Below are 15,230 nucleotides of genomic sequence, written 5' to 3' on the forward strand. Positions count from 1 at the left end.
AAAGTATTCCCATCAGCTTATTTTACTGCTATTAGTATAGAACATGAGAGCTTGCTTTCATGGACATGGCATGTTCTTTTGTGATGTTGTGTATATAAAAAGCCAAACTTCAGCAAATGTAATAATGCACAACAAAAGAGAATCAAACATTGCTAGTGTTAAATAAAATATCTTCAGACTTGTTACCAGTTTCCTCCTAAGAATAGCATTTGCAGTCCATTTATATTTAGTGTATAGTTATGACATGATAAACATAAGTTTGGTAAATAACACCACGTCACAAGAAAAGTTTGTTTTATTTTCAACTCATTGTTATAAAACATATATCCAGGACCAGATTTTCAAAGGTGAAAAACTCTTAAAAAAAGACATTATGCATGTTGACATGTACCAGTGCATCCTGATCCATCTGGGTAGACCCTGGCAGCCAACTGAAGCCCTGTTGATGATCAATGGGTATCTGTGCTGGCTAGCACACATATGTTTCATTTTGGCTGGGGCAGTCCCCTTTTTAAGCTCTGTCTCAGACGTCATGACTCTTTTGGGAAAATTGAGCATTTTTCCCATTTGTTCTTACCCTATGGGGGTCCTGAGGAATGTTCAAGCAAGTGCAAATGGGACAAATGTCCAGATTTGCCAAAAAAGTTGTGATGTTCGTGATGTCAACAGGCCAGCAGTGATGGCAGGCAGCTCATATTCTCTCAATGCAGCTAGATGTGGAGGGGGCAGGGAAGCAGGAAAATCGGAGCAGAGTGGGTCAAGAAGAGGTACAGTGAGGAGGGGATAGGGAAAAATAGGAGGGAGAAGTACTGGGGCAGAAGGTTTATAGCCACCCTCAGTGTTCTGTTTTCACTTTAGGGAAATATGGTCACCCAAGTGCTGGCACAAGATTCACCTGAGTAGATCAGAGCCTTTTTGTTACTGGTGGCCTCGTTAGCACTACAGAAGTAATTTCCCCTCTCTTGATATTCACCCCTTCTTGTCAACTGTTGAGAATAGGCCACTTCCACCTTAATTGAATTGGCCTTGTTAGCACTGACTCACACACACACCCCAGCTTGGTAAGGGAACTCCCATATTTTCATGTGCTGTGTATTTATATACTGCTCACTGTATTTTTCACTCCATGCATCTGATGAAGTGTGTTTTAGCCCAAAAAAGCTTATGCCCAAATAAATGTGTTAGTCTCTAAGGTGCCACAAGGAATTCTTGTTGTTTTTGCTGATACAGACTAACACAGCTACCCCTCTGAAACTTAATCAATGTTGGTTTTTAATAAGTTTTGTTTCCTTTTTTTTTATCACTCATCTATGTTTTTTTAAAGGGATTATTAGCAATGTACCATGTAGGAGCTTTGTTTCTGGGTTCAAAGTATACCCACTGACAATTTGCTGGAGCATTTCACCCTGCAGAATTTTCTGCATATGCATTCAAACCTCAAGTCATTAGAGCTACATAGAGCAAAATGCATTTTTGTAGCTAATTGGCATTTAAAGTTCTTCATTTTCAGGGAGATAGGTTGTCTTTTAGTCAAGACAAAATATGGCATCTAGAATCATGAAACAAAGCAGGCAGTGAAAGTCGTACCGAAACACTACAACATGGCTTTACTTTAGTGAGAACTTATTGTATTTCATAAATCTTTTAACTCATCTGAAAGCAATTTTGTTAAGTATCACTGGTAAGCTCCAAGCACTAGTGTCTAAGTCTTTTCATAAAGCTTTTCTTCTAACACAATTATTTCCTGATTCATTACCTAGGAGTAAAAGAATGCAGGAAGAAAGAAAAAAATATTTCTTATAATTTTTACTGTTCAAATTGTGGCTGGATTACAATGTCCTTTACTATCATCTCTAAATAATTTAAAGTAAACTGAGCAATCTAAATTCTTTCTGCCTAAATTATTTAGGGTATAAATGTTTCCCTTTGAATGCTTTTGTGGTCACGTTACGTGTCACGGTCTTAGTGAATAAAACTATCCTTAATGCAATAATACAAAGGCAGTGGATAGAAATAATACATGAAGTGCATACTATTATTTTGCTTCTCATGAAAATGATAAAGCATATTTCTGCAACAAAATTAATTTCTTATTTTCTTTAATAAAACCCAGAGCCTCCGGAAAAAACTTGTAGGCCTTTTTGGTTTTGTTTTTTTATTTTTTCACCATATGAAGTCAAAGGAAAAATTATTGTATTTGACACTACTTATGGCAAAACTAGCTTTTGCTTTCATGTTTCAAGATTTATCCAGACTTTTTTAATGTAAACAATAGCCAGTGTGCAGGTTGACAAATTACCTCCCTCAGGGAAAGCACACCGTTTGCAGCAAGAAATACAGCTTGGTTTATATTGGCTTATTTATTCCTTAAGATTATTTAATTACATACTCCCATTTCTCTGAAACCCTATTACCCAAAGCTCTGTATTATCTGAATTCCCTTCCTCGTCCCCCAGCATGGAGATACATGCTCTCCACAGGGGACAAGGAAGGGATTTGGATAATGTGGCATAATAGAGCAGAGACCTGGCCTAGACTGCATGAAAAGGCCCCCCTGCAGCTAACTGTACATGGGTATCATAGATTATTAGAGTTGGAAGGGACCTCAGGAGATCATCTAGTCCAACCCCCTGCTCAAAGCAGGGCCAATCCCCAAATGGCCCCCTCAGGGATTGAACTCACAACCCTGGGTTTAGCAGGCCAATGCTCAAACCACTGGCTCCTGCCCTCTCAATTGTCCGAATTCCCAATTATCCAAACAAAATCCTTGTCTCTCATGCTATTCGGATAAGGAGGAGTATACTGTAAACGCATTTGGTAGTAAAATTTTCCTTTCCAGCTGCACAAAGAACAGTCAGGAGGGTCTGGCCTGTGATCTAGCCTGGTGTAAGAGAAGACTGTAACTCCTTTGAAGTCAGTGGCGTTATATTGGTGCAAAACTTGGGCAAGTCAGAATAGAATCAAGTCATTTGTCTAGTTGTAGAGAAATAAGGCAGAAAACATGGATTCCAACTCCATGGCTCAGGGACAGTTTTCTATGTCTGTAAAGCACCATGTATATTTATGTTATTACCACCAAATCTTTAGCTGGGTTAAATTGGCATCGTTCCATTGACTTCAATGCTGCTAGACTGCTTCACACTAGCTGAGGATCTGGCCCAATAATTATAACAAGTAATACACAATATATTTTTACTTATTATCAAAATTACTCCTTCCTTCTCAAATTATTTCTCTTGGTATTTCTCAGGTGGGCTGACAACAAGGAAAATCTGTTTGGATTGAATGGACTGGTAATTCATGGGAAGACTGGAAACGCAAACGTTGGCTTGCACAGTAATGACATTTTATTGTAGGCATTTAAACATCTAGAACTTTGTTTAATTTTTGTGTCTCCATTTCTTATGTTTTTACTTTGTTCTTTATCCTCTCAAACTATTTTACAACTTTTAAAGCTTATTTTTCTACCAACACATCCCCTTTTGCTTTCCTTGTTCAGTCTTTGCAAACAAAATCTAGTGAAACTTGCCTTTCACAACCATGCAAGGGAGCTACAAAAATGGAATGCTTAGCACAGAAAATCACTTATTAAAAGTGTAGCAGAACTATACTCAGTAAGTTTGAGGAAACTTATGGACAGTTTCTTAACACAGGAGATTATCAGGGAGCAGATCCTTACCTGGTGTAAATGGTCACCACCTCACTAAAGTCAATAGAGATAGGACAGTTTATAATAGCTGAAGATTGGTCTCTGTAATTTATTGTGGGCAAAGCAAGGCCCAGTTTTTTGAGTCCTGAGTATCTCTTATAATAGCTACAGGAGGACTGGAGGGGAAACCATTCTGGTTCACAAAATAATATGAGGCTTCAAAATTTGTTTTTCTTCCTATAAAGAACAAAGCCAAGATCTTTTAAAGGTTTTCAAAAACTGAGGAAAGACTTCCTCTAGCATGATTGTTTGGGTACTAACCTGCAGTGTTAAAAAAGGTAGGTTTAAGTCCCTTCTCCCTATCAGAAGAACATTTTAGGTTGAATAAAACAGCTTTCTGTGATGAGATAATACCTTATCCAGCTCTAATTCACATATGCTATTTCTATGGAAGGATGGATCATCAATATAAAGTGCAGAGTAAGATCTTTTTATCAGTGAGAGACTTTAGGATTTCAGTGCTATAAACCAACCAGAAATATTTTTTGCCTTTTTTTTAGTAGTAATTCCCTTTTGGAAGGAGATCAGTTATCCAATACACATCCTAGTAGTCACTGTCCAGAGTGTGCTCAGAATCTATATCCAGTGTTAATTAACAATTGTGACAAAGGCTGTAAAGAAGCAGGATTTCATTTATCAGAAATCACAGAACAATGAGTATCAGCATATTCCTTAATACCATTCCATTTCCCATTAATCCAACCAGTTCTTGTGCATTAGCCACTAAGAGAGGCTGCCTCTTTGTGGGAGCATAACATACAGATAGGACATAGACTGTTTAAGGGAAATAATATGCAAAAAAGTTTGCACATTTGCAGTTCACTCTCTAATAACTCCAGGCCACAGTGCATTTTGACCACTCCTTTGAGCAAATACATCTGTCCTGCCATACAGATGATCCATCAGAAGGAAGAGATTCTTTCTTACTAAGCCACAAAAGCAGAACTCTCATTCTAATTCCTTATATACCCTGTAGTTTGTAAGGCTTTCGTGTGACCTCAAGTTATCACTACAGTATGCAGAAGATCAATACTTCTTTGTGATGGTTTAGAGATGATTACAAGCAGAAGCAACACCACCAAATATTTTAATGAAACACCACCACCTTTTTTAATGAAACTAATTTGGCATTTACAGTAGCAGGCTAAGGGGAGTTAATGGTTCAAGGGATTGTTATCGGATATTTTACATATATGTTAAATTTTAGTCCAAGTGAATTGTGACCAAACATCGACTGTTCAGTGAAATGCTATGCAGAAAGAATTGTAGTCTGGAGTTAGTCCACATCACAAAATCACTATCATCATTGGCAGTCTGTGCAGAAACTATCAAACAGATATGAAGTCTAAACTTCCTTCTGATGTTTTCTCCAGGTCAGGACTGAGGTCCTTGGGCAGGGCAATGTGAGGAAACGTATGCTCCTGCTGCTAAATCTCCTATGTGAATAAAGATTTCAGATCTAACCACCATCAATCTAGTAACTTTTGTGAGCATTATGTTCCCTTAAGTAGCCTATACTCTCCCTTTATTTAAGACTCAGTGCACGTGACAGGCAGTGGCCTGAGCTAATGGCTTCAGCAACTGAATCAGAAAAAGTTTATTACAAATAAATTTTATTGACTGCATCAGAAACATGGTCGTTTTTAAAAAGTATATAACAAACTGCTGTGGGAACATCATAAAAGGAGGTTCTACATGGGAAGATGCCATTCTTAACTTGCACAGCTCTTGCAGCGCTGTAACCCGTTCTCGTTGCAAGAGGTACACTTGAGGGCTTTGAAAGAGTCTGTAAAACAGTTCCGAAACACTGACATCTTGCTCCCATGGCACGCTGAGCATGGAAGGAAGCCAAAACCTCCACAGGAAGGGCATTCTTGGGGATGCTGCACTCTCTGCACAAGGAAAAAGCAAGAGAGGAAAAATGTTACTCCATTAATAACTGTAAGCTCTAGCATAATGAGGATTCCAAGTCAGAATTCACTTTGCAGTATCATTCTAGGAAACAGCAAAATCTGAACACTGAAATTTGGCTTTGGTTTTTGTCATTGTGCTGCCATAGAATCTTGCTTTATCTGTTCTTTCAGGTGGTAAGAGCAGCATTCAGTGATCAGCCAAATTCTTTACAAGTTGGTATATCTAACATAATGCTTAATGGCTTGTGTTTTCATTTGCCAAAAGAATTAGCCAGGTTCTAAATATTTTATTGTCTAGTTATGATCTATTAGGTAACTAAACTGGCCTGTTCTACATTCTGGGGTAAGAAACAGGTTTTTTGTGTTTATATTATGTATGGTGCATATTATTATAGTATGACTTGTATACTTTCTCATGTTTATGTTTGGATTGTGTGATTCAGCATTTGATAGTTGCTCATATCTTAAAGTGATTCATACCATCTAACCAAGGCAGAGCTCTTTGGAAAACAGATATATTCAAATCTAAGTATTGAGGAGATTATCTTAGGCTTTAACAGTCAAAGATATATACCAGCCATGGGTCTGATTCTTCTCACATTTGTATAAATCAGGAATAAATGCCTTTGAAATCAATAATTACACTGGGGAAACTGGTGTGAGCAAGGAGAGAATAAGACTCAAATCTCTCAGCTGTTCCTGAATTGTTTTAATAATTCTGTCTTTATTTTCTTTTTTTTTATGATGCATTAAAGAGATTTAAGAAGCAGACTTAAATCTCTTTTGATGAAAACGTCACCAGTTAATTTAATGATTAACACCTCAAAATATTTATATAAATGACATTCTATTATTGTTTAACTGCACGATTAATTGTTTTAATTGCTTGACAGCCCTAGATGTAACCCTTTGAAAAAGTTGAATTTTGGGAGGGGAGGTCTAGCTTTGCCTTGAAAGACCTGAAATGGACTTGATGAAAGACTGGACTGCATATAGTGAATTCCTGTGTTCTGGATCTTCAGTGAAAATGAGTCACGACTGAACCTTATAGCTAATTTCAGGCAAAGCCATCTCTATAAATCAGTGGATGTACTCTGATCATAGTCTGCTCTAGCCTGCTATTTATACTTTAGTGGCACTTAATGGCCCCTGCAAAGATCAGGACACCCATTGTGCTAGGTGCTGTACATACACATAGTAAGAGACTGAGGTTTCATTCTAAGCAGATAGGACAGGCAAAGAGCGGGAGAAAAGAAGTGTATCCTTTTTACTGATGGGGAAAGGAGACACCAAGCTTTACTTGCAAGAAATCACACATGAATCCTGTGATAGAGCTGGGAATTGAACCCCCATCTCGTTAGCCCCAAACCTGGGCTTTAACCACCCATCCTTCTGGAGAAGGATGCTAGAGGCCCTGTCAACAAACACAGCTTAACTACATGTAAAGCTGTCTCACTGGCCAGTCCTTTTGAGCCCAAAGGTGGCCAGTGGATGGAGAAGTGAGGGGTATTCTGCTACCCTCACTGCTACTACTGCTAAATTCCCTCAGGAACACCCATTTGTTGAGTGGAGATGGTTTGGGCTCTTTCAGTTGTACTATGTTGGATATTGTTTTTTGTTGTATTCACCATTGTGTTTCTCTTCTAGAAGGATGAAACAATTTGCTATCTGATTAAATATCAGACTCCTTATGCTGGTTTTGTTCCAGCTCAAATTGTGGAGATTGCATAAATAGTTCTTACAGAAGATAAATGTCTTGGGTTTTCTCCCTGTCAAATTCAGGAACAGTGGATGTGGACTGTTGAGTTTGGCATAGTGGCAACTCCAACCTTCTAATGGGGCTGGAATCTTTGCTGGTTTGTAACACTAAGTAGTTGTTCATTTTTAAAAAATGGGATTTATCATCAGTTTAAAACAGAAAGAAAGGAAATACCTAGCAAATAATTTGATTTTAACAGCACAACTTCCATTTGTAGTTTCTCCACAGAGTTTGTAAAAATACAATTACCTCAATTTTGGTTAAGAGATCCTGCAGCTCCCCTGATTCATTCATTGACAGAATTTTCTCAGCTCCCTATTAGCAAAAAGAAAAAACACAGCAGATTTAGCATTGGGGGAACTGGAATTACCTGAGGGTTTACTCTTGAAAACTTAACTAGGTTGAATAAATGATTGAACTTTGTTCATGTGAAGTATTTTTGTTATGAGATGAACCTTAGAATGGCTAAAAGGTGAAAATAACGTAACCCAAGTTCCTGAACAGCTGTCCAAGGTTGGTTATTGAACTCTATATTACATTTTTCTTGTGAATTCACCACAACTTAATTATAGAGATTGTTTTCCTCTTATTTTACATTATGCACTTCCTGGCAGAATAGAAAATGTCTTAGATGTCAAAAATACAATTATATAGATATACAATGCATCAGAGAATGTAGCTAAGTGATATAGGGGAAACTGTATTTCAACTGTTCCGGCAGGTGAGTATTGAATTCAGACATAACACTCCTAATAAGAGTGAGTAAGGGCAATGAAAATTCTGTAACAACATGGAAGTCAAAACTCTGTAGTGAATAATAATAATGTAGGCCTAGTACATTAGGCCTTTGGGGATTTCTGTGATCTGAACCAGAGCAGTAATGAAATAGTTTCTCATTTTTCTTTCTGAAAGTAAATGTTCAGAGCTTATTACAAACAAAATGAAAGTGTCAAAGAAGATGTAAAACTTTTTTTTCTGTTTTTTTTCTTTTTGGAAATAATTGAGGGTCCAATTTGAATGTTTTGCATTTAACTCATGTAGCTATTGGTGTCTTGACTAATAATACCTAGCTCTTACATAGCACTTAATCTGTAGTGCTCAAGGTACTTTACAAAGCAGCTAAATCTCACTATATCCATTTCACAGATGGGGAAACTGAAGCACAAGGCAGTCAGGCAACTTTCCCACGGTCACCCAGAAGGCAACTGGTGGCAGAACCAGGAGTAGAATCCAGCACTTCTGAGTCCCAGTACAATTCTCTAGCTAATAGGCAACTCCGTCTCTCCTGTAGCTCAGTAGTTACTGTCACTGCACCAAATACAGTACTCTGGATAAGAGGCTTCTCTATGTGCATATTTGAACACACACTTAGTTCAACTGACAATATGTTGGAGTGTCATATACTGGTATCCTGTTCTCCATGGCCAAAAACTGCTTCTCCCCTACCTGCAATTCCCCTTTGGGGGCTTGGAAGGCCCTGAATGCAGACAAATTTATGTTGTTCTACTGAGCAGAGAGGCAGGCAATATAGAGGCCAAACAGAGGGACTCAGTGCACACACCATGGGACTCTACTCCAGGATACTGTTTCTATGGCAGCTGGGATGGGAGTGTAGTGAAAGATCAGCCCAGAGGAGGAGTCAGTGAGTGGTTGGTGGTTATGCCACTAGGTGGAAAAACAGAACTGAAACCCTTGTGCATGGGAGTATACAGGTCCCCAATTACTTCTACAACTTATTAGTTGACTGGGGCAGCAAAGTGAAGGTACAGGTGTTCTACAGATCCTGTGATGGTATAAATTGCATAGTTCTATTAAAGTCAATGGAGCTACGACAATTCTTACAACAGCAGAGGATCTGCTTGTATCTAGCATTGTGGAAGATTCCTCATGCCTGCTCTCTCAACTTAGATCCCCAGCACAAAGTTGTTTTGCTTTAACTTTTGCCGAGGAATGGCATTTTTTTTCTTTCTGAGGCAGTCACAGCAGATGCTTGGGTATATTTCTCTGCTATAGCTATTGGCTGTAATTCAGAGACACAGTTTATAATTACAGTATTTTATCTCTTCAAATGACAACATATGAATACTTTAGCCAACACTTATTTAACAACTGATTGATATTCCATTATTTCACATTTACAGGAATTGAAAAGGAGAAGCAATATATTTCTGGCTGTGGTTAGTTACAGAAGCAAAGCTGACTGTGCACTCAACTCTGCCATCTTTGTTCATGTTGAGTAGTGCCTTCCTCCATGAGTTGTCCTATTGATATCTACTACAGATTATGGGCTGATGGAAGAACAGCTGCTTCAAAGACTGTTCCATGGCCCTCTGTGACACCTACACAGAGGCTTCCGAAGCTCTACCAACCTCTAGCTTGAACACACCATACCTTCAGTTCAGTGAGATGACTAGCGGGAGGGTGCTACTCAGTCTGGGTAAGACTAGCAGAATCTGGAACATGAACATCCCAGTCACACAATGTGACTGTTGCTACAAAGCCATCATTTGCCAACACATACAATAGTGTTTGCTGAGGCCTATCTATGTGAGGTGGGAGGAGCTAAGCTCATGAGCTACACCAGTGCACTGCACTGTTATAAGACACAGGTTGCACTGCTGTGATTTACCATGCAATGTAGCAACATTTAGGGATTTACAATTCCACTGATGTAGATACATCAGTGCAAATTTTCCTGAATCTAGACAAGCCCTGAGATGATTACAGTTTATTTTTATTTAGAACAGAAATAGCTATTGTAACTATGTAGTAACAGTTGTAAAAACCATTTCTGAGGAATTTCTAGTCAGAGGAAAGCCTCTTTTGTTGGATGAATACATTTTATCATCCATTACTAATCTAATACTAACCTAATATTATAGTGTGGATTTAAATGTAAGCCACAGCACTTAGTGCTTTTATTAACCATATTGCACAGAAATGGCAAACAAAAGGCATGCATGAACAGGGCTCCTAAGGTGCATTGTCTTAAATAATTATTTTCTTTTAATTTTCTTTCAGTCAGACTGAGTTTTAATGCACAGGAAATTAAGGAGGAAATCACACTTTGCAGTCCCTGTTAGCAATGGTTCAATGAGAGTTTTGCCTGAGTTAAGGACCACAGGATTTGGTCCTAAGAGAATTAGCAAGAGGCATAGTTCAGGGAGAGGAGGTGAAAGCTTTCCTACACCGTCCTGCCAATGCACTATATGCCTTACTTGCATGAGCAGAATTGCAAAGGTGATGTCTCTCTCTGAGCAAGAACTATCTCACAGTGTCTGTATGGGAATTTAGTGACATGCATGTCTTTCTATATACACTAAGTTAAAGTGTGGTGTGAATGAGGTATGTTGAATGTAGATACATGAAGATCATGCCATGATCAGGGGCCCTGATGCAGAATCTGGGCCTAAATCTGTCTTTGAATTTCTTTTCCCTTTTATCTCTTTTCTCTTTAATATGTAAATTCTTTTATTTTTCATTTGGTTTTCCAGACTGTCTCTAATTTAAAGAGAGTTATCATTCACACAAAACTATTTTTATCAATCAGCAATAAGGAAAAATAATATTATGTTTTAATGGGGTCTTAGTGAAATAAATCTGCTGCTGTATGATTGGGATTTATTAAAAGTTTGAAAAGATGAAGTGAAAACAAATGTCACTAAAACAGAATCATCACTCTCTACCCTCCACCACACCGCAGTGAAAGTGCATTTGAGTTTAGGTTAAATCCGTCGCTCTTTTTGGGAGGAAAGTGTATAGTTCTGAATATAGCTGTGCAAATAACTGATTTTTCAGTTCAATGTAAGTTTCAAAAAGTAATAAAAAAATGAATGTTTTGTTCAGCCCAAAACAAAACAGTTTCATTTCTAATTCTAAGGTGTTTTTTTAAATAAAGAAAAATTCAAAATAAAAGTATTTTCAGTTGAAAAAATACAATATTTTGTTTTGAAAATATCAATGTTTCTATGTTTTTAGAATTTTTTTTTTGGGGGGGGGTTCACCTGTCAAAACAATTCAGTGAATTTGCCATGAATTTACAAAATGTTTTGGTTGACTTGAGTCTTCATTTTTCTCAGAAAAAAATGTGTTTGAAAAATTTCTCCTGGCTCTAGTTATGAATACTTCCATAATAGTAGAAGAAACACCTTTAACATGACATCTCTTGGTGTGGTAGTTAGTTGCCTTGGTAAAACAGCTCCTGCATTCTAAGCAATCTTGCTCTTCAGTCTATAAATCTGCTTTTACGTTAGTAGAGTAAGGACTGACTCCTCTGCCCAAAAGCATATTCATTCTTGTTTTGGTCCATCTCTCTGGCTTGCCGTCTTAACTGTTGGCTTCAGATTCTAGAACACCTTAAAATGACACTCTTTTTTCATATACATTCTTATGATTTGCTTGGCTTTTGGCAGGTTTCTCCCCATCCAGCAAATAAGAGAGAACATTTGTACTGATGTTAAATCTGTCATTGAGAAGAGAAATATATGGGGAGCTTGAGTGCAGCAAGTCATGATAATCACGGAAGATGTTTATTTTATTAAGGTCATTGTGCCAAATTCTGGTCTCACTTCTGCTGTCATTAATCCAGGGTAACTTTGATTTTGGGCCCAGTATCTTCATTCCAGAGGTGAGTGCATGTTTACTCCTTTTAGAAGGCTGAATGGGATGTGTGTCGCACAGCAAGTGATGCTTAGTATTACCCACAGTTCACAAACTGTAGTTTATAAATCACTGGTAATCTCGTGAAAGAGTAAAGTATCTGTTAGAGGCAGCGCTTCCTTGTATAGAATATCTGCTTCTCAGATTGCCATTAAACAATTCCAGGAGACCAAGATTCAGCAGTTACTGCTGAACTTTTCAGTTTATGAAGGCAACACTCATCGTTTTATGGCTCTATAGATTATAAGGCCCAATGGTACCTTTATGATCATTGAATCTGACCTCTGACATAACAAAGACCCTAATTTCTCATTGAACTAAAGCATGTCTTTTATAAAAGATGGCTGATATTAATATGAATAATCCACCACATTCCTGGATAAATTATTCCAGTGATTAATCACCATTGCTGTACCTTATTTTCAGTTTGAATTTATCTAGCTTCAACTTCCTGCCATTGAATCTTGTTATGCCTTTGTCTGCTAAGTTAAATAGCTCTCTACTATCAGAAATATTCTCAATGGAGACACTCATAGGCTATGATCAAGTCACCTATTAACCTTGTCTTTGATAATATAATTGGGTTTAGCTTCTTAAATCTCTCACTGTAAGGCAGGCATGGCAGACCTTGAATAATTCTTGTTGCTCTTTTTTTGAACCCTTTCCAATTTTTCAAAGTGTGGACACCAGCCATGACATAGTATTCCAGAAATGATCTCACCAAATATAAACATAATACCACCTTCTCACTATGACTTTATATCCTCTATATACACCCTCATAGCCATACCAGCTCATGTTCAGTTCATTATTCACTATGACCTATAGGTCCTTTCCTGAGTCACTTTTTTGCACGATAAAATCCCTCATTCTGGAAATATGACACAGTCTTGGTTCTTGGATGCATGACCTTGCATTTGTCCATATTAGAATGCATGTTGCTTGTTTCAGGGAGTAGATACTGGCTTATATCACTTTGTATAAAGACAAATAACAACCTTATTACAACCTTAAATGAGGCAGAGGTTGGGTGGCAACAGTAACTACTGTCTGAAAAGAGTGGGTTTATAAGTAAGAGTCCCAAACTAAAATGGCAAACTCAAGGACATCTCTTGACCCTGCTTAGCCTACAGAATGATTCCCTTTCCTTGCTCCTAAAAGTCATCCCTCATAAAGTTAATGACCCAACCCCTATCTCCTTCACCATCTTTGAGGAGGGTTTTCCCAGCACAGAGGAATTAATCCCACTCCAGGATGCAGTTTTTTCATAAGGGGCTGAGAGTGGGTAGGGACACAATATATGGGAGCTGAGGACAGAGTCAGGTATTCATCTTTACACATTCACAGGATCCTACTGTTGGACAATTGATCTCACCCATTGTAACACGCAGTAGTCAGACATGTTCAAATGGCTGAGAACCTTGCAACAAAAGGAGAAAACTGTGAATGTAATATTGTTACATAGTCTAGGAAAGGAAAACCTAAATTTAGTTTTCAAAAAGCTAAATTGCTGGCTTATTGGTCTCTAAAAAGATATTATTAAAGCCTACCCTTTAGGAGTGCTGATCTCTGCAAAATGGGGAAAGCAGGTGGGGTCAAAACACTAGAGGCTTGCTCTGGTAACAGATGTATAATAGTTACACCACACTCACGTTAGTGGGACAATGGCTATAAGGGCATTCACCATTCATACTACCAAAGGAAAGCCACATAGTTTTTCTGTTGCAAACTACAAATGCATTTTAGAGTAGAGTAATCACATAAATTTGCTACAATGACAGTAACAGTGCAAGCATTGCTACTTAGTTTATATAAAACTACATTTTACAACTGGTATTTTCTTAACTATATAAATTTAAATGTTGTCATCATCATCATCAGTAAATCTTCACAGAGCATGAAACAAATAAAAATCTAATTCTTAAACCTGCCACCCAATTAGAACTGGCCAGAGGAAGGGGAGAAATATAATATTATTTTTTAAAAAGTGAAATTGATTAAATAGATATATAACTCAATTTCTTCAATCAGATCTCTAAGATAAATGAATAATGGAAGATAAAATTAATCAAATATTTCATATAAAAATAAATTATTAAATAAGTTCTACTTTAATTTGCAAAATATCATTCAACCAGCCACTTTGCATATTTTACATACAACTTTTTCTCCCCACTCCTTCGACAAAAATATCCCTAGGACTTTACATACGACAGGTCTCTTACAGTTCTGAATGCCCTTGGAAAAGGATAAACAAATGCTACAATTCCTTTTTGTATCACCTTCTTGCTGAAAATGCTGAGCTATTGAAGCAGAGTGAAAAATCAGAGGGCATACTTCAGTTTCACAGAGAGGCAGGCTGGCCTCAGGTAAATGTTAGAGGAGATATCTCAGATTTAGTGAGATTATTCCATGACACCTAGACCATTTAGAAAATAGTTGAAAAAATGTGACAAGACTTGTATCTGTTTCTCTCATATCTGAACCACTCTCTCACAGAAGTCCTTTTCCTAGACCTCATGATCCACCTTATTTGTCTGCTGTAGCAAGAAAGCAATCTTTTGGCCTCTCTGCTGGATTGATGTCATGAATTCAACCTACAGCCTAGACAGAAGTCACCCTAAAGCTGAAAACAAACAGTAAGAGGGCGGCTGCAGGAGAAGTACAATAAAGACCTCATTTTATTTACTACCCACCTATGTCAACTGTACTATTACTGCTGCTGTTCAGAGTGAAATGTGTTGACCATTCAAACTTGCCACAAATAGGCTCACTTGTCCCAGGAGTATCTCTTCCTTAAACTAGCATTTTGAAGGAAAATGAACAGAGCACTATTTTGCCCACTGGATTTAAGCGGGAGCCACTGAAATAAAGCAGTCTGCCAATACAACACAATCTCAGTTTGTGGAAAATAAGCTCATCAATTTTTTTTTTTCAGTCTCCAAATACATTCTCCTGGTGATTAACTGAAAGTCTCTACTGATTTTTAGGGTTACTGAAGAAAACTTGGCAAAGTGTCCTTTTACAGAAAAAGTTGAATACATATTTTGATTCAACATATGGCTGTTTTGGTTAACATGCCTAGCAGTAGTCTCATCTGCTAGACTATTCTGAGAAAGCCAACACCAATAGACCAAAAACACAGTCTGAGCAAATTCAAATACATATTTGTGGATTTTTTTAAAAATTT

At 37.6% G+C, this 15,230-nt stretch overlaps 2 protein-coding genes across 2 annotated transcripts in view; both read right to left on the reverse strand.

The window, feature by feature from the left end:
• Nucleotides 1–15,230, reverse strand: part of LOC127048267 (uncharacterized) — a 426,185-nt gene that overhangs the window by 68,616 nt on the left and 342,339 nt on the right. The window lies entirely within an intron of this gene.
• GRXCR1 (glutaredoxin and cysteine rich domain containing 1) overlaps nt 5,352–15,230 on the reverse strand; it is a 59,233-nt gene continuing 49,354 nt past the window's right edge. Inside the window, exons 3-4 of the mRNA XM_050947983.1 lie at nt 7,631–7,696; nt 5,352–5,601 (exon numbers count right to left, since the gene is read on the reverse strand). Of these exons, the coding sequence (XP_050803940.1) occupies nt 5,422–5,601; nt 7,631–7,696 (246 nt within the window). The 3' untranslated portion in view covers nt 5,352–5,421. The remainder of the gene's footprint in view (nt 5,602–7,630; nt 7,697–15,230) is intronic.

Source organism: Gopherus flavomarginatus, chromosome 3, assembly GCF_025201925.1.
Source record: "Gopherus flavomarginatus isolate rGopFla2 chromosome 3, rGopFla2.mat.asm, whole genome shotgun sequence".
Classification (NCBI taxonomy): domain Eukaryota; kingdom Metazoa; phylum Chordata; order Testudines; family Testudinidae; genus Gopherus; species Gopherus flavomarginatus.